This window comes from Oncorhynchus tshawytscha, linkage group LG10 (assembly GCF_018296145.1).
Source record: "Oncorhynchus tshawytscha isolate Ot180627B linkage group LG10, Otsh_v2.0, whole genome shotgun sequence".
Classification (NCBI taxonomy): Eukaryota; Metazoa; Chordata; class Actinopteri; order Salmoniformes; family Salmonidae; genus Oncorhynchus; species Oncorhynchus tshawytscha.
The window spans coordinates 218,375-241,348 of NC_056438.1; the positions used below are offsets into that span (position 1 = coordinate 218,375).

General features: G+C 43.7%; 1 protein-coding gene across 1 annotated transcript in view; it reads left to right on the forward strand.

The window, feature by feature from the left end:
- kif1c (kinesin family member 1C) overlaps window positions 1–21,600 on the forward strand; it is a 95,419-nt gene extending 73,819 nt beyond the window's left edge. Inside the window, exons 18-25 of the mRNA XM_042327953.1 lie at window positions 1,903–2,128; window positions 3,370–3,442; window positions 4,275–4,373; window positions 5,961–6,122; window positions 14,288–14,575; window positions 15,151–15,216; window positions 18,403–18,624; window positions 18,906–21,600. Coding sequence (XP_042183887.1) covers window positions 1,903–2,128; window positions 3,370–3,442; window positions 4,275–4,373; window positions 5,961–6,122; window positions 14,288–14,575; window positions 15,151–15,216; window positions 18,403–18,624; window positions 18,906–19,073 — 1,304 coding nt within the window. The 3' untranslated portion in view covers window positions 19,074–21,600. The remainder of the gene's footprint in view (window positions 1–1,902; window positions 2,129–3,369; window positions 3,443–4,274; window positions 4,374–5,960; window positions 6,123–14,287; window positions 14,576–15,150; window positions 15,217–18,402; window positions 18,625–18,905) is intronic.
- The last annotated feature ends 1,374 nt before the right edge of the window (window positions 21,601–22,974 follow it).

Sequence of the window (22,974 nt, forward strand, 5' to 3'; positions counted from 1 at the left end):
TTACTACAACTACTGTTACTACTACTACTACTGTTACTACTACTGTTACTGCTACTCCTGCTGCTGCTACTACTACCACTACTACTACTAATACTACTGTTACTACTAATACTACTACTAATACTACTGTTACTACTACTGTTACTACTGCTACTACTACTACTGTTACTACTGCTACTACTACTATTACTACTACAACTACTATTACTACTACTACTGTTACCAAATCCCCAACAATTACTGCTACTACTACTACTACTGTTACTACTACTCCTACTACTACTGCTACTACTACTCATGCTACTACTGCTACTACTAATACTACTACTAATAATACTGTTACTACTACCAATACTACTACTGCTACTACTGTTACTACTGCTACTACTACTACTACTATTACTACTACAACTACTATTACTACTACTACTGTTACCAAATCCCCAACAATTACTGCTACTACTACTACTACTAATGTTACTACTACTCCTACTACTACTGCTACTACTGTTACTACTACTCATGCTACTACTGCTACTACTACTACTAATAATGCTACTGTTACTACTGCTAATACTACTGCTACAGTTACTACTACTACTGTTACTACTACTACTACCACCGTTACTACTACTACTACTACTACCAGTACTACTACTAATACTACTACTGTTACTACAACTACTACCACTACCACTGTTACTACTACTAATACTACTACTGTTACTACTACTACTATGACTACTGTTACTACTACTACTACTACTACTACTGTTACTACTACTAGTACTACTACTAATACTGCTACTGTTACTACTACTACCACCACTACTAATGTTACTACTACTAATACTACTGCTGTTACTACTACCATTACTACTACTGTTACTATTACTACTGCCACCACTGCTACTACCACTAATACTACTACTGTTACTACTACTAATACTGCTACGGTTACTGCTAACAATACTATTGCTGTTACTGCTAACACTACTACTACTGGTGCTACTACTAATACTGCTACTAATACTACTATTGTTACTAATACTACTTTTGTTACGACTACCAATACTACTACTGTTACTAGTACTACTACTCTTGCTACTACTACTGCTACTACTACTGCTACTACTACTGTTACTTCTACTAATACTACTACCACTACTACTAATTCTTCTACTGATGGGCTATAGTCGCTACTACCACTACTACTTCTACTACTACTACTGTTACTACTACTATAACTACTACTACTGGGCTATAGTCGCTACTACTACTACTACTACTGGGCTATAGTCACTAATATTACTACTACTGTTACTACTACTACTACTACAACAACTATTACTACTACTACTACTACTGCTGCTACTACTGGGCTAAAGTCACTACGACTACTACTATTACTACTACTACTGTTACTACTACTACTACTACTACTACTACTACTGTTACTACTACAACTACTACTGTTACTACTACTACTACAACTACTACTGTTACTACTAATGTTACTACTACTACTGGTACTACTACTATTGCTACTGTTACTACTACTTCTACTGTTACTACTACTACTGTTACTACTACAACTACTACTGTTACTACTAATACTACTGCTACTACTACTACTACTAATACTACTGCTACTACTACTACTACTACTACTGTTACTACTACAACTACTACTGTTACTACTACTACTACAACTACTACTGTTACTACTACTACTACTACTACTACTGTTACTACTACTACTGGTACTACTACTATTGCTACTGTTACTACTACTTCTACTGTTACTACTACTACTGTTCAATATGTATTCTATTTTCTGACCCTCTTCCCTCCTCCTCTACCTCCACCTCTTCCTCTTCTTTCTCCTTCCCCTCCCCCCAGGTAACCGTATAGTGATGGGGAAGAACCATGTGTTCCGGTTCACCCACCCAGAACAGGCCCGTCTGGAGAGAGAACAGAGAGAGAGGAGCAGTACCAGTCCCAGCCACCAGGAGACCGAATGCACTGCCAACACAGGCCTCCAGGGGGAGCCAGAGGACTGGACCTACGCTCAGCGAGAACTACTGGAGAAACAAGGGATAGACATCAAACTGGAGATGGAGAAGAGGTGTGGGGGAGGAAGGGAACAATATACAAATGTAGCTTTGTTAATCAATCATTAAATCAACTGTCAACCTTCTATGTCTCCCAGAGAGAGAGAGAGAGAGACAACCTCTTAAGCTGACAGTACCTGAAACCAACTAGAATTATATATATTTTTAAATGCATACTAATGTCATGATATGTTTGGTAAAGTAATAAAGAAGGTGAAATATTTTGGGTAAAAAAACAGATTATAAGTACAGTGCATTCAGAAAGTATTCAGGTCTCTTCCCTTCTTCCACATTTTGTTACAGCCTTATTCTAAAATTAATTAAATAATTTTTCGCCCCTCATCAATCTACACACAATAACCCATAATGACATAGTAAAAACAGTTTAAAAAAAAACATTTTTGCTAGTCAGGATCAAGGGAAAGATGGATGGAGCAAAGTACAGAGAATCTTTGATGAAAACCTGCTCCAGAGCACTCAGGACCTCAGACTGGGGCGAAGGTTCACCTTCCAACAGGACAACGACCCTGAGCACACAGCCAAGACAACGCAGGAGTGGCTTCTGGACAAGTCTCTGAATGTCCTTGAGGGGCCCAGCCAGAGCCCGGACCTGAACCATATCGAGCATCTCTGGAGAGACCTGAAAATAGCTGTGCAGCGTCGCTCCCCATCCAACCTGACAGAGCTTGAGAGGATCTGCAGAGAAGAATGGGAGAAACTCCCCAAATACAGGTGTGCCAAGCTTGTAGCATCATACCCAAGAAGAGTAGAGGCTGTAATCACTGCCAAAGTTGCTTCAACAAAGTACTGAGCCAAAGGGTCTGAATACTTATGTAAATGTGATATTTCAGTTTTTGTTGCTTTGTCTTTATGGGCTATTGTATGTAGATTGATGAGGGGGAAAAAACTATTTAATCAATTTCAGAATGGCTGTAACAGAAAAAAATGTGGAAAAATATCCAAGGGGTCTGAATACTTTCCGAATGCCCTGTATATATTGACCTATAATAAAGTATGAGAAGGATTGTTCACTTGTTTCACCATCATGTAGGTTTTATGTATTGTAGATCAAATGTGTTGAAAAGTGGTTTTTTTCTCAGACATAAATGAACAATTCCAGGTGAAAGCCAAAGGTCATAGTTTTCTGGGGTGGGGCACTATTGGCGCTATACTTTATTGGTGACTAAGGCCATGGCAAAACGGTGCAAAACATCTGTCAGCTCAACTGGTTAAACCCCCAGGGTCTCTCTCCCAGGCTGCAGGACATGGAGATTCAGTACCGGAGGGAGAAGGAGGAGGCTGACCTATTACTGGAACAACAGAGACTGGTGAGACTGACTGACTGACCTATTACTGGAACAACAGAGACTGGTGAGACTGACTGACTGACCTGTTACTGGAACAACAGAGACTGGTGAGACTGACTGACTGACCTATTACTGGAACAACAGAGACTGGTAAGACTGACTGACTGACCTATTACTGGAACAACAGAGACTGGTAAGACTGACTGACTGACCTATTACTGGAACAACAGAGACTGGTGAGACTGACTGACTGACCTATTACTGGAACAACAGAGACTGGTGAGACTGACTGACTGACTGACCTATTACTAGAACAACAGAGACTGGTGAGACTGACTGACTGACCTATTACTGGAACAACAGAGACTGGTAAGACTGACTGACTGACCTATTACTGGAACAACAGAGACTGGTGAGACTGACTGACTGACCTGTTACTGGAACAACAGAGACTGGTGAGATTGACTGACTGACCTATTACTGGAACAACAGAGACTGGTAAGACTGACTGACTGACCTATTACTGGAACAACAGAGACTGGTAAGACTGACTGACTGACCTATTACTGGAACAACAGAGACTGGTGAGACTGACTGACTGACCTATTACTGGAACAACAGAGACTGGTGAGACTGACTGACTGACCTATTACTGGAACAACAGAGACTGGTAAGACTGACTGACTGACCTATTACTGGAACAACAGAGACTGGTGAGACTGACTGACTGACTGACTGACTGACTGACTGACTGAGGGTTAGTACAGGAGAGAGGAGGAGGAGACTAACCTGTTACTGGGACAACAGAGACTGGTAAAACATGATGTGTGGATTAACCCTCTCCTCTCCTCAGTATACAGACTCAGATAGTGGAGACGACTCTGATAAGAGATCCTGTGAAGAGAGCTGGAGACTGATATCTTCACTCAGAGAGAAACTACCTGCTAACAAGGTACACACACACATAGTTATATAACTACAGTACCAGTCAAAAGTTTGGACACACCTACTCATTCAAGGCTTTTTCTTTACTATTATTGTAGAATAATAGTGAAGACAACAAAATTATGAAATAACACAAATGGAATAATGTAGCAACCAAAAAAGTGTTAAATAAATCAAAATATATTTTAGATTATTTGAGATTCTTCAAAATAGTCACCCTTTGCCATGATGACTGAGTTACACACTCTTGGCATTTTCTCAACCAGCTTCTTGAGGTAGTCACCTGGAATGCATTTCAATTAACAGGTGTGCCTTGTTAAAAGTTCATTTGTGGATTTTTTTCCCTTCTGAATGTGTTTGAGCCAATCAGTTGTGTTGTGACAAGGTAGGGGTGGTATACAGAAAATAGCCTTATTTGGTAAAAGACCAAGTCCATATTATGGCAAGAACAGCTCAAATAAGCAAAGGGAAACAACAGTCCATCATTACTTTAAGACATGAAGGTCAGTCAATACGGAAAATTTCAAGAACTTTGAAAGTTTCTTCAAGTGCAGTCGCAAAAACCATCAAGCGCTATGATGAAACTGGCTCTCATGAGGACCGCCACAGGAAAGGAAGACCCAGAGTTACCTCTACTGCAGAGGATAAGTTCATTAGAGTAGACTGCATCTCAGATTGCAGCCCAAGTAAATTCTCCACAGAGTTCAAGTAACAGATACATCTCAACATCAACTGTTCAGAGGAGACAGCGTGAATCAGGCCTTCATGTTCAAATTGCTGCAAAGAAACCACCACTAAAGGACACCAAGATGAGACTTGCTTGGGCCAAGAAACACTAGCAATGGACATTAGACCTGTGAAACTCTGTCCTTTGGTCCAAATTTTAGATTTTTGGTTTCAACCGCAATGTCTTTGTGAGACGCAGAGTAGGTGAATGGAGGAGCATGGAGGAGGTGTGAGGGTGTGGGGATACTTTGCTGGTGACACTGTCAGTGATTTCTTTAGAATTCAAGGCACACTTAACCAGCATGACTACCACAGCATTCTGCAGCGATACACCATCCCATCTGGTTTGCACTTAGTGGGACTATAATTTGTTTTTTAACAAGACAATGACCCAACTCGCCTCCAAGCTGTGTAAGGGATTTATGACCAAGAAGGAGAGTGATCGAGTGCTGCATCAGATGACCTGGCCTCCACGATCACCCGACCTCAACCCAATTGAGATGGTTTGGGATGAGTCGGGCCGCAGAGTGAAGGAAAAGCAGCCAACAAGTGCTCAGCATATGTGGGAACTCCTTCAAGACTGTTGGAAAAGCATTCCAGGTGAAGCTGGTTGAGAGAATGCCAAGAGTTTGCAAAGCTGTCATCAAGGCAAAGGGTAGCTACTTTGAAGAATCTCAAATATAGAATACATTTTGATTTAGCACTTTTTGGTTACTACATGACTCCATATGTGTTATTTCATAGTTTTGATACCTTCACTATTATTCTACAGTGTAGAAAATAGTAAAAATAAAGAAAAACCCTTGAATGAGTAGGTGTGTTTAAACTTTTGAATGGTACTGTACATGTATATGTTGTAATTCTATAGGTCCAGTCGATAGTAAAGCGTTGTGGCCTGCCCAGTAGTGGTAAACGTCGGGAGCCACTCAGGGTCTATCAGATCCCTCAGCGTCGCCGAATCAGCAAAGACCCCAAACGGGTTACCATCAGAGACCTGAGGATGCAGGCGGTCAAAGAGATCTGCTACGAGGTACAGTATTGTTACCACGCCAAATACAACACCCCACTGGCTCTGTCCCAGTCACATTACTGGCAAGAGATCTGCTACGAGGTTTTTAAAATGTTTTATTTAATCTTTATTTAACTAGGCAAGTCAGTTAAGAACAAATTCTTATTTACAATGACGGCCTACACCGGCCAAACCCGGACGACGCTGGGCCAGTTGTGCCTCATTCTTCTGAATACCTAACCCTGGGATAGAGGTTTATTTTTCAGTGAGACAATTCCACACATTTTAATGCAAAAGATGCACCATAATCTAAAAGGTGTGGAGTTCCTGAGTGGTCTAGTCTTAGTCATGATTTACATCTGAATCTAGTCATGATTTACATCTGAATCTAGTCCTGATTTACATCTGAATCTAGTCCTGATTTACATCTGAATCTAGTCCTGATTTACATCTGAATCTGAAAGGTGTTGAGTTCCTGAGTGGTCTAGTCTTAGTCATGATCTGAATCTAGTCCTGAATCTAGTCATGATTTACATCTCAATCTAGTCCTGAATCTAGTCCTGATTTACATCTGAATCTGAAAGGTGTTGAGTTCCTGAGTGGTCTTGTCTTAGTCATGATCTGAATCTAGTCCTGAATCTAGTCCTGATTTACATCTGAATCTGAAAGGTGTTGAGTTCCTGAGTGGTCTAGTCTTAGTCATGATCTGAATCTAGTCCTGAATCTAGTCATGATTTACATCTCAATCTAGTCCTGAATCTAGTCCTGATTTACATCTGAATCTGAAAGGTGTTGAGTTCCTGAGTGGTCTAGTCTTAGTCATGATCTCAATCTAGTCCTGAATCTAGTCCTGATTTACATCTGAATCTGAAGGTGTTGAGTTCCTGAGTGGTCTAGTCTTAGTCATGATCTGAATCTAGTCCTGAATCTAGTCATGATTTACATCTCAATCTAGTCCTGATTTACATCTGAATCTGAAAGGTGTTGAGTTCCTGAGTGGTCTAGTCTTAGTCATGATCTGAATCTAGTCCTGAATCTAGTCCTGATTTACATCTGAATCTGAAAGGTGTTGAGTTCCTGAGTGGTCTAGTCTTAGTCATGATCTGAATCTAGTCCTGAATCTAGTCATGATTTACATCTCAATCTAGTCCTGAATCTAGTCCTGATTTACATCTGAATCTGAAAGGTGTTGAGTTCCTGAGTGGTCTTGTCTTAGTCATGATCTGAATCTAGTCCTGAATCTAGTCCTGATTTACATCTGAATCTGAAAGGTGTTGAGTTCCTGAGTGGTCTTGTCTTAGTCATGATTTACATCTGAATCTAGTCATGATTTACATCTGAATCTAGTCCTGATTTACATCTGAATCTAGTCATGATTTACATCTGAATCTGAAAGGTGTTGAGTTCCTGAGTGGTCTAGTCTTAGTCATGATCTGAATCTAGTCCTGAATCTAGTCATGATTTACATCTGAATCTAGTCCTGATTTACATCTGAATCTGAAAGGTGTTGAGTTCCTGAGTGGTCTTGTCTTAGTCATGATTTACATCTGCTGAAAACATCAGATTTTTTATTTTATTTTTATTTTTTTTCACCTTTATTTAACCAGGTAGGCTAGTTGAGAACAAGTTCTCATTTGCAACTGCGACCTGGCCAAGATAAAGCATAGCAGTGTGAACAGACAACACAGAGTTACACATGGAGTAAACAATTAACAAGTCAATAACACAGTAGAAAAAAAGAGAGTCTATATACAATGTGTGCAAAAGGCATGAGGAGGTAGGCGAATGATTACAATTTTGCAGATTAACACTGGAGTGATAAATGATCAGATGGTCATGTACAGGTACAGATATTGGTGTGCAAAAGAGCAGAAAAGTAAATAAATAAAAACAGTATGGGGATGAGGTAGGTAAAAATGGGTGGGCTATTTACCGATAGACTATGTACAGCTGCAGCGATCGGTTAGCTGCTCAGATAGCAGATGTTTGAAGTTGGTGAGGGAGATAAAAGTCTCCAACTTCAGCGATTTTTGCAATTCAGCCAATTTTGCAGGCAGCCAAATGAGGTGTTGGCTTTAGGGATGATCAGTGAGATACACCTGCTGGAGCGCGTGCTACGGGTGGGTGTTGCCATTGTGACCAGTGAACTGAGATAAGGCGGAGCTTTACCTAGCATGGACTTGTAGATGACCTGGAGCCAGTGGGTCTGGCGACGAATATGTAGCGAGGGCCAGCCGACTAGAGCATACAGGTCGCAGTGGTGGGTGGTAAAAGGTGCTTTAGTGACAAAACGGATGGCACTGTGATAAACTGCATCCAGTTTTCTGAGTAGAGTGTTGGAAGCTATTTTGTAGATGACATCGCCGAAGTCGAGGATCGGTAGGATAGTCAGTTTTACTAGGGTAAGTTTGGCGGCGTGAGTGAAGGAGGCTTTGTTGCGGAATAGAAAGCCGACTCTAGATTTGATTTTCGATTGGAGATGTTTGATATGAGTCTGGAAGGAGAGTTTACAGTCTAGCCAGACACCTAGGTACTTATAGATGTCCACATATTCAAGGTCGGAACCATCCAGGGTGGTGATGCTAGTCAGGCGTGCGGGTGCAGGCAGCGAACGGTTGAAAAGTATGCATTTGGTTTTACTAGCGTTTAAGAGCAGTTGGAGGCCACGGAAGGAGTGTTGTATGGCATTGAAGCTCGTTTGGAGGTTAGATAGCACAGTGTCCAAGGATGGGCCGGAAGTATATAGAATGGTGTCGTCTGCGTAGAGGTGGATCAGGGAATTGCCCGCAGCAAGAGCAACATCATTGATATATACAGAGAAAAGAGTCGGCCCGAGAATTGAGCCCTGTGGCACCCCCATAGAGACTGCCAGAGGACCGGACAGCATGCCCTCCGATTTGACACACTGAACTCTGTCTGCAAAGTAGTTGGTGAACCAGGCACGGCAGTCATCAGAAAAACCGAGGCTACTGAGTCTGCCGATAAGAATATGGTGATTGACAGAGTCTAAAGCCTTGGCAAGGTCGATGAAGACGGCTGCACAGTACTGTCTTTTATCGATGGCGGTTATGATATCGTTTAGTACCTTGAGCGTGGCTGAGGTACACCCGTGACCGGCTCGGAAACCAGATTGCACAGCGGAGAAGGTACGGTGGGATTCGAGATGGTCAGTGACCTGTTTGTTGACTAGGCTTTCGAAGACCTTAGATAGGCAAGGCAGGATGGATATAGGTCTGTAACAGTTTGTTTCCAGGGTGTCTCCCCCTTTGAAGAGGGGGATGACTGCGGCAGCTTTCCAATCCTTGGGGATCTCAGACGATATGAAAGAGAGGTTGAACAGGCTGGTAATAGGGGTTGCGACAATGGCGGCGGATAGTTTCAGAAATAGAGGGTCCAGATTGTCAGGCCCAGCTGATTTGTACGGGTCCAGGTTTTGCAGCTCTTTCAGAACATCTGCTATCTTGATTTGGGTAAAGGAGAACCTGGAGAGGCTTGGGCGAGTAGCTGCGGGGGGGGCGGAGCTGTTGGCCGAGGTTGGAGTAGCCAGGCGGAAGGCATGGCCAGCCGTTGAGAAATGCTTGTTGAAGTTTTCGATAATCATGGATTTATCGGTGGTGACCGTGTGACCTAGCCTCAGTGCAGTGGGCAGCTGGGAGGAGGTGCTCTTGTTCTCCATGGACTTCACAGTGTCCCAGAACTTGGAGTTGGAGCTACAGGATGCAAATTTCTGCCTGAAGAAGCTGGCCTTAGCTTTCCTGACTGACTGCGTGTATTGGTTCCTGACTTCCCTGAACAGTTGCATATCGCGGGGACTATTCGATGCTATTGCAGTCCGCCACAGGATGTTTTTGTGCTGGTCGAGGGCAGTCAGGTCTGGAGTGAACCAAGGGCTATATCTGTTCTTAGTTCTGCATTTTTTGAACGGAGCATGCTTATCTAAAATGGTGAGGAAGTTACTTTTAAAGAATGACCAGGCATCCTCAACTGACGGGATGAGTTCAATGTCCTTCCAGGATACCCGGGCCAGGTCGATTAGAAAGGCCTGCTCACAGAAGTGTTTTAGGGAGCGTTTGACAGTGATGAGGGGTGGTCGTTTGACTGTGGCTCCGTAGCGGATACAGGCAATGAGCCAGTGATCGCTGAGATCCTGGTTGAAGACAGCGGAGGTGTATTTGGAGGGCCAGTTGGTCAGGATGACGTCTATGAGGGTGCCCTTGTTTACAGATTTAGGGTTGTACCTGGTGGGTTCCTTGATGATTTGTGTGAGATTGAGGGCATCTATCTTAGATTGTAGGACTGCCGGGGTGTTAAGCATATCCCAGTTTAGGTCACCTAACAGAACAAACTCTGAAGCTAGATGGGGGGCGATCAATTCACAAATGGTGTCCAGGGCACAGCTGGGAGCTGAGGGGGGTCGGTAGCAAGCGGCAACAGTGAGAGACTTATTTCTGGAGAGAGTCATTTTTAAAATTAGTAGTTCGAACTGTTTGGGTATGGACCTGGAAAGTACTTTGCAGGCTATCTCTGCAGTAGACTGCAACTCCTCCTCCTTTGGCAGTTCTATCTTGATGGAAAATGTTATAGTTGGCTATGGAAATCTCAGAATTTTTGGTGGCCTTCCTGAGCCAGGATTCAGACACGGCAAGGACATCAGGGTTAGCAGAGTGTGCTAAAGCAGTGAGTAAAACAAACTTAGGGAGGAGGCTTCTGATGTTGACATGCATGAAACCAAGGCTTTTTCGATCAAAGAAGTCAACAAATGAGGGTGCCTGGGGACATGCAGGGCCTGGGTTTACCTCCACATCACCCGCGGAACAGAGGAGGAGTAGTATGAGGGTGCGGCTATCAAAACTGGTCGCCTAGAGCGTTGGGGACAGAGAATAAAAGGAGCATATTTCTGGGCATGGTAGAATATATTCAGGGCATAATGCGCAGATGGGTATGGTGGGGTGCGGGTACAGCAGAGGTAAGCCCAGGCACTGGGTGATGATGAGAGAGGTTGTATCTCTGGACATGCTGGTTGTAATGGGTGAGGTCACCGCATGTGTGGGATGTGGGACAAAGGAGGTATCAGGGGTATGAAGAGTGGAACTAGGGGCTCCATTATAAACTAAAACAATGATAACTAACCTGAACAACAGTATACAAGGCATATTGACATTTGAGAGAGACATACAGCGAGGCATACAGTAATCACAGGTGTTGAATTGGGAGAGCTAGCTAAACCAGTAGGTGAGACAACAACAGCTAATCAGCTAGCACAACAACAGCAGGTAAAATGGCGTTGACTAGGCAGAGGGTCGGATTAACTACACACAGAGCCTGAGTGCGGCTGGGGCCGACAGATAAAACATAAACAAACAGAATGGAGTACCGTGATTAATGGACTGTCCAGCAGGCATCAACTATGTAGCCAAGTGATCAGTGTCCAGGGGGCAGCGGTGGATGGGGCAGGGAACCTAGACTGGCGAGTATTATCCAGGTTTAAAAAACTGGCTGGCTGTGTAGAAGGTAAAAGCCGCTAGCAGTGGCTAACAATGACTAAATAGCTTGTAGCTAGTTAGCTGGTTAGCTTCTGGAGGTTCTTGAATGTGTTCTAAAAATTACAAATAATGGCGATTCCGTATCACATTGGGTGAGGCAGGTTACCGGAAGGTATAGTCAAATTAAAAATCGAAAGTATATATGGGTCCAGTGAGTGGTTGGGCTGGCTGGGGACGCGGCGATTTAGACAGTTAGCAGGCCTATGCTAACAAGCTAACAGTTAGTAGGCCGGGGCTAAACAAGCTAGCAGTTATCGTACCGGGGCTAAACAAGCTAGCAGTTAGCAGGCCGAATTAGCAAGCAAGCAGATAGCAAGGGCTAGAAAGTTAGCCTTTGGGGGACGTCGCAATGGGGTGAGTCTGTTTATGCCTCTTCATGCGGTGACATCGATAGACCGGTCGTGGGTCCGGATATTGTAGCCCAGGAGTATGCTTCGGTGGTAGCACAGGAGCTCTGGCCGGGCTAGCTTCAAGCTAAGTGGATGGAAATGCTAGCCAGGAGTAATCATCCGGGGTTGCGGTTAGCTGGTTAGCTAGATGTGAAGATCCAGCTGAAAATGTTCCGTTTGCGGTGGGAATCCGGGGATAAAAATAATAGGTCCGTTATGCTCTGGTTAGAGTCGTGTTGTTCAAACTGGCGAGAGCTTTCCGAGCTAAAGGTTAGCTGAAGACCGCTAGCAATGGTTTGCTGACTGATAGCTGGTAGTTAGCTGGCTAGCTTCAGTTGAGGGGTTCCGGATCCGAAGTAAATATAAATACTTTAGAAAAAAAAGCAGATCCACACTACATTGGGTGAGGCGGGTTGCAGGAGAGTATTTAGATGTTGAGGTTTAGCAAAATGTTTTAAAAGATATGCGAAGAAAAATATGTAAAAAACGATATATACAAGGGACACGACACGACAAGACGTCTGACTACTACGCCATCTTGGATCCGAAACAACATTTGAATATTGCTGAGCCTGAACAATTAAGACATAAACAGTGGAATAAAAGTTGTCCAGAGTTGAATCTCAATTTAAATGATTCACAGTTGAAATGGCTTCCAAAGGTTCTTCCAAATGATTCACAGCTGTAATGATTCACTGCTGTAATGGCTTCCGAAGGTTCTTCCAAATGATTCACAGCTGTAATGATTCACTGCTGTAATGGCTTCCGAAGGTTCTTCCAAATGATTCACAGATGTACTGGCTTCCAAAGGTTCTTCCAAATGATTCACAGATGTAATGGCTTCCGAAGGTTCTTCCAAATGATTCACAGATATACAAATGATTCACTGCTGTAATGGCTTCCAAAGGTTCTTCCTTTGGGGGTGAATAGATACATATTAACCCTGGGGGGGTGAATAGATACATATTAACTCTGGGGGGTGAATAGATACATATTAACTCTGGGGGGTGAATAGATACATATTAACTCTGGGGGGGTGAATAGATACATATTAACTCTGGGGGGTGAATAGATACATATTAACTCTGGGGGGTGAATAGATACATATTAACTCTGGGGGGTGAATAGATACATATTAACTCTGGGGGGTGAATAGATACATATTAACTCTGGGGGGGGGTGAATAGATACATATTAACTCTGGGGGGTGAATAGATACATATTAACTCTGGGGGGTGAATAGATACATATTAACCCTGGGGGGGTGAATAGATACATATTAACCCTGGGGGGTGAATAGATACATATTAACCCTGGGGGGGTGAATAGATACATATTAACTCTGGGGGTGAATAGATACATATTAACCCTGGGGGGGTGAATAGATACATATTAACCCTGGGGGGTGTGAATAGATACATATTAACCTGGGGGGGTGAATAGATACATATTAACTCTGGGGGGGTGAATAGATACATATTAACTCTGGGGGATGAATAGATACATATTAACTCTGGGGGTGAATAGATACATATTAACTCTGGGGGGGTGAATAGATACATATTAACTCTGGGGGGTGAATAGATACATATTAACTCTGGGGGTGAATAGATACATATTAACTCTGGGGGGGTGAATAGATACATATTAACTCTGGGGGGGTGAATAGATACATATTAACTCTGGGGGGGTGAATAGATACATATTAACTCTGGGGGGTGAATAGATACATATTAACCCTGGGGGGTGAATAGATACATATTAACCCTGGGGGGGGTGAATAGATACATATTAACTCTGGGGGTGAATAGATATATATTAACCCTGGGGGGGGTGAATAGATACATATTAACTCTGGGGGGTGAATAGATACATATTAACCCTGGGGTGAATAGATACATATTAACCCTGGGGGGGGGGTGAATAGATATATATTAACCTGGGGGGGGAATAGATACATATTAATGAATAGATACATATTAACCCTGGACTCTGTGTCTCTCCCTATAGGTTGCCTTGGGAGATATTAATATATACATATTAACCCTGGACTCTGTGTCTCTCCCTATAGGTTGCCTTGGGAGATATTAATATATACATATTAACCCTGGACTCTGTGTCTCTCCCTATAGGTTGCCTTGGGAGATATTAATATATACATATTAACCCTGGACTCTGTGTCTCTCCCTATAGGTTGCCTTGGGAGATATTAATATATACATATCAACCCTGGACTCTGTGTCTCTCCCTATAGGTTGCCTTGGGGGATTTCCGTCACTCTCGTCAGGAGATTGAGGCTCTGTCCATTGTGAAGATGAAGGAGCTAACCAGGATGTATTCTAAGAAAGACAACACAGAGGCAGACAGCTGGAGGGCTGTGGCTCAGGATGTCTGGGACACCGTGGGGATAGGGGAGGACAGGAGGGAGGAGGTGGAGGAGGGAGGAGGAGGGGCAGGGCCTGGGGGTGTGTACGACCTGAAGGCTCATATTGATAGGCTGACGGATGTTCTACAGGAAGTAAAGATTCAGAATAATATGAAGGTATGTCTCTCTTTTTATGGACTCCTCAATTAGTGTCAGCTGCTTGCTGTTGTGCTGTGCTATTTTGGTACTGATTGTACGTTTATAGACTTTTAAAGTCTCACAGTAATCTCTCTCATCTCTCTCTGTGTGTCTCCCTCTCTCTCTCTCTCTGTCACTCTCACTCTCTCTCTGTCTCTCTCACTCTCTCTCTGTCTGTCTCTCTCTCTGTGTCTGTTTCTCTCTGTCTCTCTGTGTCTCTCTGTCTCTCTCTCTGTCTGTCTCTCTCTCTTTCTGTGTCTAATTGTGATTGGTTGTGATTCTGATTCTAATTGTGATTGGTTGTGATTCTGATTTTTATTGTGCTTGGTTGTGATTCTGATTCTAATTGTGATTGGTTGTGATTTTAATTGTGATTGGTTGTGATTCTGATTTTAATTGTGATTGGTTGTGATTCTGATTCTAATTGTGATTGGTTGTGATTCTGATTCTAATTGTGATTGGTTGTGATTCTGATTCTAATTGTGATTGGTTGTGATTCTGATTCTAATTGTGATTGGTTGTGATTCTGATTCTAATTGTGATTGTTTGTGAAGGATGAAGAGATCAAAGCTCTGAGAGACAGGATGGTCAAGATGGAGAGCATTATACCTACTGGACAGGTAGAGAGACACACTGCACACCACACTTTAAATGTTTTTTATTCAACCTTTATTTAACTTCAATTTAACTAGGCAAGTCAGTTAAGAACACATTCTTATTTACCAAAAGGCCTCCTGTGGGGACGGGGTTGGGATTCAAATACAATATAATACAATATCAATATAGGACAAATCACACATCACGACAAGAGAGACACCACAACACTACATAAAGAGAGTCCTAAGATACCACAACACTACATAAAGAGAGACAACACAACACTACATAAAGAGAGACAACACAACACTACATAAAGAGAGTCACCACATAAAGAGAGACAACACTACATAAAGAGAGTCACCACAACACTACATAAAGAGAGACACCACAACACTACATAAAGAGAGACACCACAACACTACATAAAGAGAGACACCACAACACTACATAAGGAGAGACACCACAACACTACATAAAGAGAGACACCACAACACTACATAAAGAGAGACAACACAACACTACATAAAAGAGAGTCCTAAAGAAGACAACACAACACTACATAAAGAGAGACACCACAACACTACATAAAGAGAGACACACAACACTACATAAAGAGAGACACCACAACACTACATAAAGAGACACCACACACTACATAAAGAGAGACAACACTACATAAAGAGAGACACCACAACACTACATAAAGAGAGACACACAACACTACATAAAGAGAGACACCACAACACTACATAAAGAGAGACACCACAACACTACATAAAGAGATACAACAACACTACATAAAGAGAGACACCACAACACTACATAAAGAGAGACACCACAACACTACATAAAGAGAGACACCACAACACTACATAAAGAGAGACACCACAACACTACATAAAGAGAGACACCACAACACTACATAAAGAGACACCACAACACTACATAAAGAGAGTCCTAAGACAACACAACACTACATAAAGAGAGACACCACAACACTACATAAAGAGAGACACCACAAAACTACATAAAGAGAGACACCACAACACTACATAAAGAGAGACACTACATAAAGAGAGACACCACAACACTACATAAAGAGAGACACCACAACACTACATAAAGAGAGACAACACAACACTACATAAAGAGAGACAACACAACACTACATAAAGAGAGACACCACAACACTACATAAAGAGAGACAACACAACACTACATAAAGAGAGACAACACAACACTACATAAAGAGAGACAACACAACACTACATAAGGAGAGACACCACAACACTACATAAGGAGAGACACCACAACACTACATAAAGAGAGACAACACAACACTACATAAAGAGAGACAACACTACATAAAGAGAGACACCACAACACTACATAAGGAGAGACAACACTACATAAGGAGAGACACCACAACACTACATAAGGAGAGACACCACAACACTACATAAAGAGAGACACCACAACACTACATAAAGAGAGACACCACAACACTACATACAAAGAGAGACACCACAACACTACATAAAGAGAGACACCACAACACTACATAAAGAGAGACAACACAACACTACATAAAGAGAGACACCACAACACTACATAAAGAGAGACACCACAACACTACATAAAGAGAGACACCACAACACTACATAAAGAGAGACAACACAACACTACATAAAGCGAGTCCTAAGACAACAACATAGCATGGCAACAACACAGCATAGTAGCAACAACACATGACAACACAGCATAGTAGCAACAACACATGACAACACAGCATAGTAGCAACAACACATGACAACACAGCATAGTAGCAACAACACATGGTGCAAACATTATTGGAGTATAGAGTACAGTGATGTGTCCTATAAGGAGCATTGGTGGCAAATCTGATGGCTGAATGGTAAAGAACATCTAGCCACTCGAGAGCATCCTTATCTGCTGATCTATAAATGATGTCTCCGTAATCTAGCATGGGGAGGATGGTCATCTGAATCAGGGTTAGTTTGGCAGCTGGGGTGAAGGAGGAGCATTTACGATAGAGGAAACCAAGTCTAGATTTAACCTTAGCCTGCAGCTTTGATATGTGCTGAGAGAAGGACAGTGTACCGTCTAGCCATACTCCCAAGTACTTGTATGAGGTGACTACCTCAAACTCTAAACCCTCATAGGTAGTAGTCACACTGATGGGGAGAGGGACATTCTTCTTACCAAACCACATGACCTTTGTTTTGGAGGTGTTCAGAACAGGGTTAAGGGCAGAGAAAGCTGATTGGACACTAAGAAAGCTTTGTTGTAGAGCGTTTAACACAACATCTGGGGAGGGGCCAGCTGAGTATAAGACTGTATCATCTGCATGTAACTGTATGAGAGAGCTTCCTACTGCCTGAGCTATGTTGTTGATGTAAATTGAGAAGAGCGTGGGGCCTAGGATTGAGCCTTGGGGTACTCCCTTGGTGACAGGTAGTGGCTGAGACAGCAGATTTTCGGACTTTATACACTGCACTCTGTGAGAGAGGTAGTTAGCAAACTTGACCAAAGACCCCTCAGAGACACCAATACTCCTTAGCCAGCCCACAAGAATGGGATGGCCTACCGTGTCAAAAGCTTTGGCCAAGCCAATAAAAATAGCAGCACAACATTGCTTAGAATCAAGGGCAATGGTGACATCATTGAGGACCTTTAAGGTTGCAGTGACACATCCATCACCTGGGCAGAAACCAGATTGCATCCCAGAGAGAATACTATACTATACTACTAGACATCAAGAAATCCAGTCAGTTGATTATTGACAAGTTTTTTCCAACAATAAACAGGGCATAATAGAAATAGGCCTGTAACGGTTAGGATCAGCTTGAGGAAAATTGTTTAATGCATTTTAGAATAAGGTTGTAAAGTAACAAAGTGGAAAATGTCAAGGGGTCTGAATACTTTCTAAAGGCACTATATACACACACACACACACACACACACACACACACACACACACACACACTATACACACACACACACACACTACACACACACTATACACACACACTACACCCACACTATACACACACACTATACACACACACACACACACACACACACACACACACACACACACACTATATATACCTCTCTCTTATCCTTCCTCTCTCTCTCTCTCATCCCTCCTCTCTCTCTCTCTCATTCCTCTTCTCTCTTCTCAGGAGGAGGACATGGAAAATGACGAGGAGGAAGGGGGCGGTTCCCAATGTGATGGTGACGGGGTCGATGATGACGGACAGCCCAATCCACCCAATGAGAAGAGAGTAGTTAAGCTGATGACAGACGACCCAGCCTTTAGACGAGGGAGGATGAGGTGGCTGAAACAGGAACAGACCCGACTACAGAACCTTCAACAACAGAATATTACTAAAAGACTCAGACAGGTTCGAATACACTCCACCTTCTGTAGTATAGTCCCTGGGACGCAGCTCCACCAGGGGGCCTTGTAGTATAGTCCCTGTGACGCAGCTCCACCAGGGGGCCCTGTAGTATTTTCCCTGTGACGCAACTCCACCAGGGGGCCCTGTAGTATAGTCCCTGTGATGCAGCTCCACCAGGGGGCCCTGTAGTATAGTCCCTGTGACGCAGCTCCACCAGGGGGCCCTGTAGTATAGTCCCTGTGACGCAAAATATAAACCATTCTATCTTTCTTCTCCTCCTCCAGAACACCCAGAACTCCCCAACCCCCAACACCCCTCTGGTCCCAGTGCACCCCCCTGTGGTCCACCTCCCCGGGACCGGCCGCTTCATCCCCCACAGGACTGTAAACTCAAGTTCCCCTTCAAGAGCAACCCCCACCACCGTCTCTCATGGAGCCCTGCCACTGCCCTGATGATGCTGGGGGAGGGGGGGATAGATGGTGAGTGGGAGGAGCGGGCAGAGGGAGGAGGTGGAAAAGCAACTCCCTCTCCTCCTCCTCCTGCTGCTCTCCTCCCACTCCCCTTCCAGATGGTCCCTAGAGGCCACACCCCCTCCCCACACCGCACCTGGCAACAACCACAACAGCACCGTAGCAACAGTAACCATGGGAACCCACACTTCCCAGTTCCAGGGCAACAGCAGGGGCCGCCTCCGTGGCGATATAGGCGGAACTCCCTGGACAGCTCCCCGCAGGGCAACAACAACAATCACCAGGGAAACAACTACCCCGGCAACCCCAACAACAACGGAGGTGGTCACCAGGGGCGACCGCGTTATCGTGGAGGAGGGGGGATGGAGGGAAGAGGAAGGGAGAGGGATCAGAGAGGAGGAGGAGGGAGGTTTCAGCAGGGGGGAGACAGAGGAGGGTACCATCACCCCTACTACATCCCTCCTCACCAACACCTCTACCACAGCAGCAGTAACCACCACCCTCCACCAGGGGGCCACATATCCCCCCAGGGAAGAGGAGGAGGTGCAGGGTGGTTTCAGGAGGGGTACAGCACCCCCCCTCGCATGAAGAGGCAGTTTAGTGCCCCCGATCTGAAGAGCAAGGAGACCCCTGTGTGACCTCTCACCCCTGACCCCACACACAGACAACCTTCCTATAAGGACACTGCATATCCAGCTGACAGGCTTATGACCTGTCATAACACTACATACTGCTGTTATAACTGATGCTACTACACTACATGATGTATAATGTAGCTATATGGACTGGGGCATGTGTGTGTCTGCATGCTTCTGTCTCTGCCATTGTGTAATTGAATACAGAACAGAGTGTGTGTGTCAACGCTTTGCTTAGCACACAACAATGAGTCTGCACACTCTGTCACTCACACACAACACTAAATAACGCCTGTGTGTGTGTGTATGTGTGTGTTCCTGCTGTAGTGGTTAGCGTTCTCATATACAACAGGTCTTTTTAAATATTAGTTCTGAGGGTCTTTCTGAAGGTCAGCAGTTCTGTTTTAGTTGTTGATAAGTTTTCATGCACCGGCAGGGCATTATGGGAGGTGCCTTCGGCGGCCTGGCCCACACGACCGTACCTGCTTTCCCGTCCAAATTACAAATTGATCCTTTATTTGACCTGGACGCGCGTCAACACAAAGACCCATCAATCTCAGATAAAGCATCCGAGTGACAGAAACAGCACCCCTCTGTCTGTCTGTCTGTCCCCTCTGTCTGTTTCCTCTGTCTGTCCCCTCTGTCTGTCTCCTCTGTCCCCTCTGTCTGTTTCCTCTGTCTGTCCCCTCTGTCTGTCCCCTCTGTCTGTCTCCTCTGTCCCCTCTGTCTGTTTCCTCTGTCTGTCCCCTCTGTCTGTCTCCTCTGTCTGATCTGTGTCCTCTGTGATACTATTTCTGGCCAGACAGCATCAGAGACATATAGTAACATTGAGGGGTGCTGATTGGCTCGAATGCTTTCTCCAGTGAGATAGTTACAGCGGAGAGGAAGTCTCTCCAGAATAAGCCCAATGCGTTTCTATGGGCATAATATGCAGACCTAAGCATGTCGCCTACCTACCTGCCATTAGGACAATGACTCCCGTTGTTAGGGCGGAGACATGAGCATCTAGTCATTATATACAGATCTCTGGTTTCAGCCTCTTGGGAATTGGACAGTTGGCAGGTGCACAGGTCTCTGTTAGGATACTTCCCTTAAAGAAAATATATGTTTTGCCAAAATTATATAATTACTCCTGTTGTCCATTTTTTCATTGTCTTTTGTTTGGTGCGCTAAATGTGAGCAACGAGCATGTGTCTGATCTCTCTGCCATGATAACGTTGAGGGAGAGCGTGTGTCTGGTTTCTCTTCCCTGATTGTGTTGGGGGAGAGCATGTGTCTGGTTTCTCTCCCCTGATTGTGTTGGGGGGAGAGCATGTGTCTAGTTTCTTTTCCCTGGTAGTGTTGAGGGAGAGCATGTGTCTGGTTTCTCTACCCTGATAATGTTGGGGGAGTGTGTGCACCTGAGCATGCCTAGCAGTAGGCCTACCTGGCCTGCTGCGTGCATATGTAGAAAAGCTCATTTGGGATGTCTGATTGTCTTAGCCACAACTAATCAGCTGAGCCTCTCAGTCATTTTTTCCTCACACAGTAAGATAATGAAGTCTGACATTTTTTTTTACATCCATTGCGAATGATAATAGTTCCTCACGGTTTTTGAAAAAAAACACTCCTGGCCTATGAGAATCACCCAGCCTCGGGGTGAAAAAAGCTAAATATCATGATCTGATGATCGCATATATCCAGTGGAAACAGCAGAAACTGCTTTCTGTCCCGACCTCACTGGGCCGGAATAGTTGATACAATGTTGCAGGTTCGCTTGCCTTTGGGCTGGACTCAGTTGATGATCAAGTCAAGAACAATGGAAAGGGAGGCAGACAGCAGAGTAGAGAGATGAATGCGATTGAAAATGAAAGAATAAATATTTTATCGGGATATTTTTTGACTGTTTTTATTTGTTGGCTTTAGGAATATGTATTTTACTGAGTAGGTGACGGGCGTTTTAGGTCTACTGCTACATTGACCTATAGACTATCTCTGAGTTATAGACCTACTGCTACATTGACCTTTTGACTATCTCTGAGTTCTAGGCTCTCGCATTGGTTTCATTTTTAACCTTTAGATTTGTATGATTAACCATGTGACAATGATTTTGAGAAGTGAAAATGTTATTATTAAAATTAAACTGTTCCACGAAAAAAAAATGCACATACGCAAATCAATTGTAATCTTCCCCAAACTTAAAAGTCATGTGCCGCCTGTGGTCTTTATATAACATTCATTATAAAAACATGCCGCCGGTCAAAAGCCCATCCAACTGATTTGTTCTGCCACCTGCGCTGTACACCAGAAGAGATTTCAATGAAGATGGTAGTTAGATTCTTTCTGTATGAAGATAACTTCTATCACAGAACAGACGGACGTTTCTGCCTTACCAGACGCCGTGATGGTTTAGCATGCTAGCCTGTTAGCATGTGTTAGCCATGCTATCATCATAATGGTTTAACATGTTATACTGCGCTAAACAGGTTAGCATTTGTTAGACTGTGCTAGTCAGGTTAGCATGGGTTAGCCTTATGCTAGCCGGGCTCATGTGTTAGCCTAAGGCTTTTGTATTAGCCTGTGTTAGTGTGGGTTAGCCTTTGCCAGCATTTGTTAGCCTTGTTGTTATAATGTATCATAGCTGCATTCAACCCAAAGAGAGCAGAGCAGCAGGAAAGAAGCATGTGGTGGAGCCCCCTAGTGGCTGGGAGGAACCACAGCACCCTGCCTCAGCTCAGCTGTACAGAGAGACCAGGTCAGGTATATACACTACAAAGGACGTAGTTGGATTCATAGTGTTGCTATAGAAACAGTCTTGGAGATTCTACCTCCATATTGACTTTGGGAATCAGGTTGGGAATATATTCTGGGATATCAGGATCAACAGGAGCTGGCATCGTTGGGAATTGTGAATATGGCACACACCTTTGGGATTATATTGAGTTTTTATAATATTCTGTGTTACTATGGTTACTGCCGACTAGGACTTTATAAGACTATAAGAATCAGAGGATGAACTGAAATGACCATTGAATTACAGATAGCCTTCAAAGGCACAATCTGGAGAAGGATGGAGGATGGAAGGAGTAGACTGCAGGAGATTGAGCAGAGGAAAGCAGGAGAGAGATGGAGGATGGGATGGTGTAAAGTAGGAACTATAACCAAGTAGGAAGAGACGAAGTTAGGAGGAATGACCCCTGACACCCTCTGCAGGGAGCAGGGGCTTCTGGGAGATGACTAGTGGAGCTTTTCCACACTTTAACCATTTG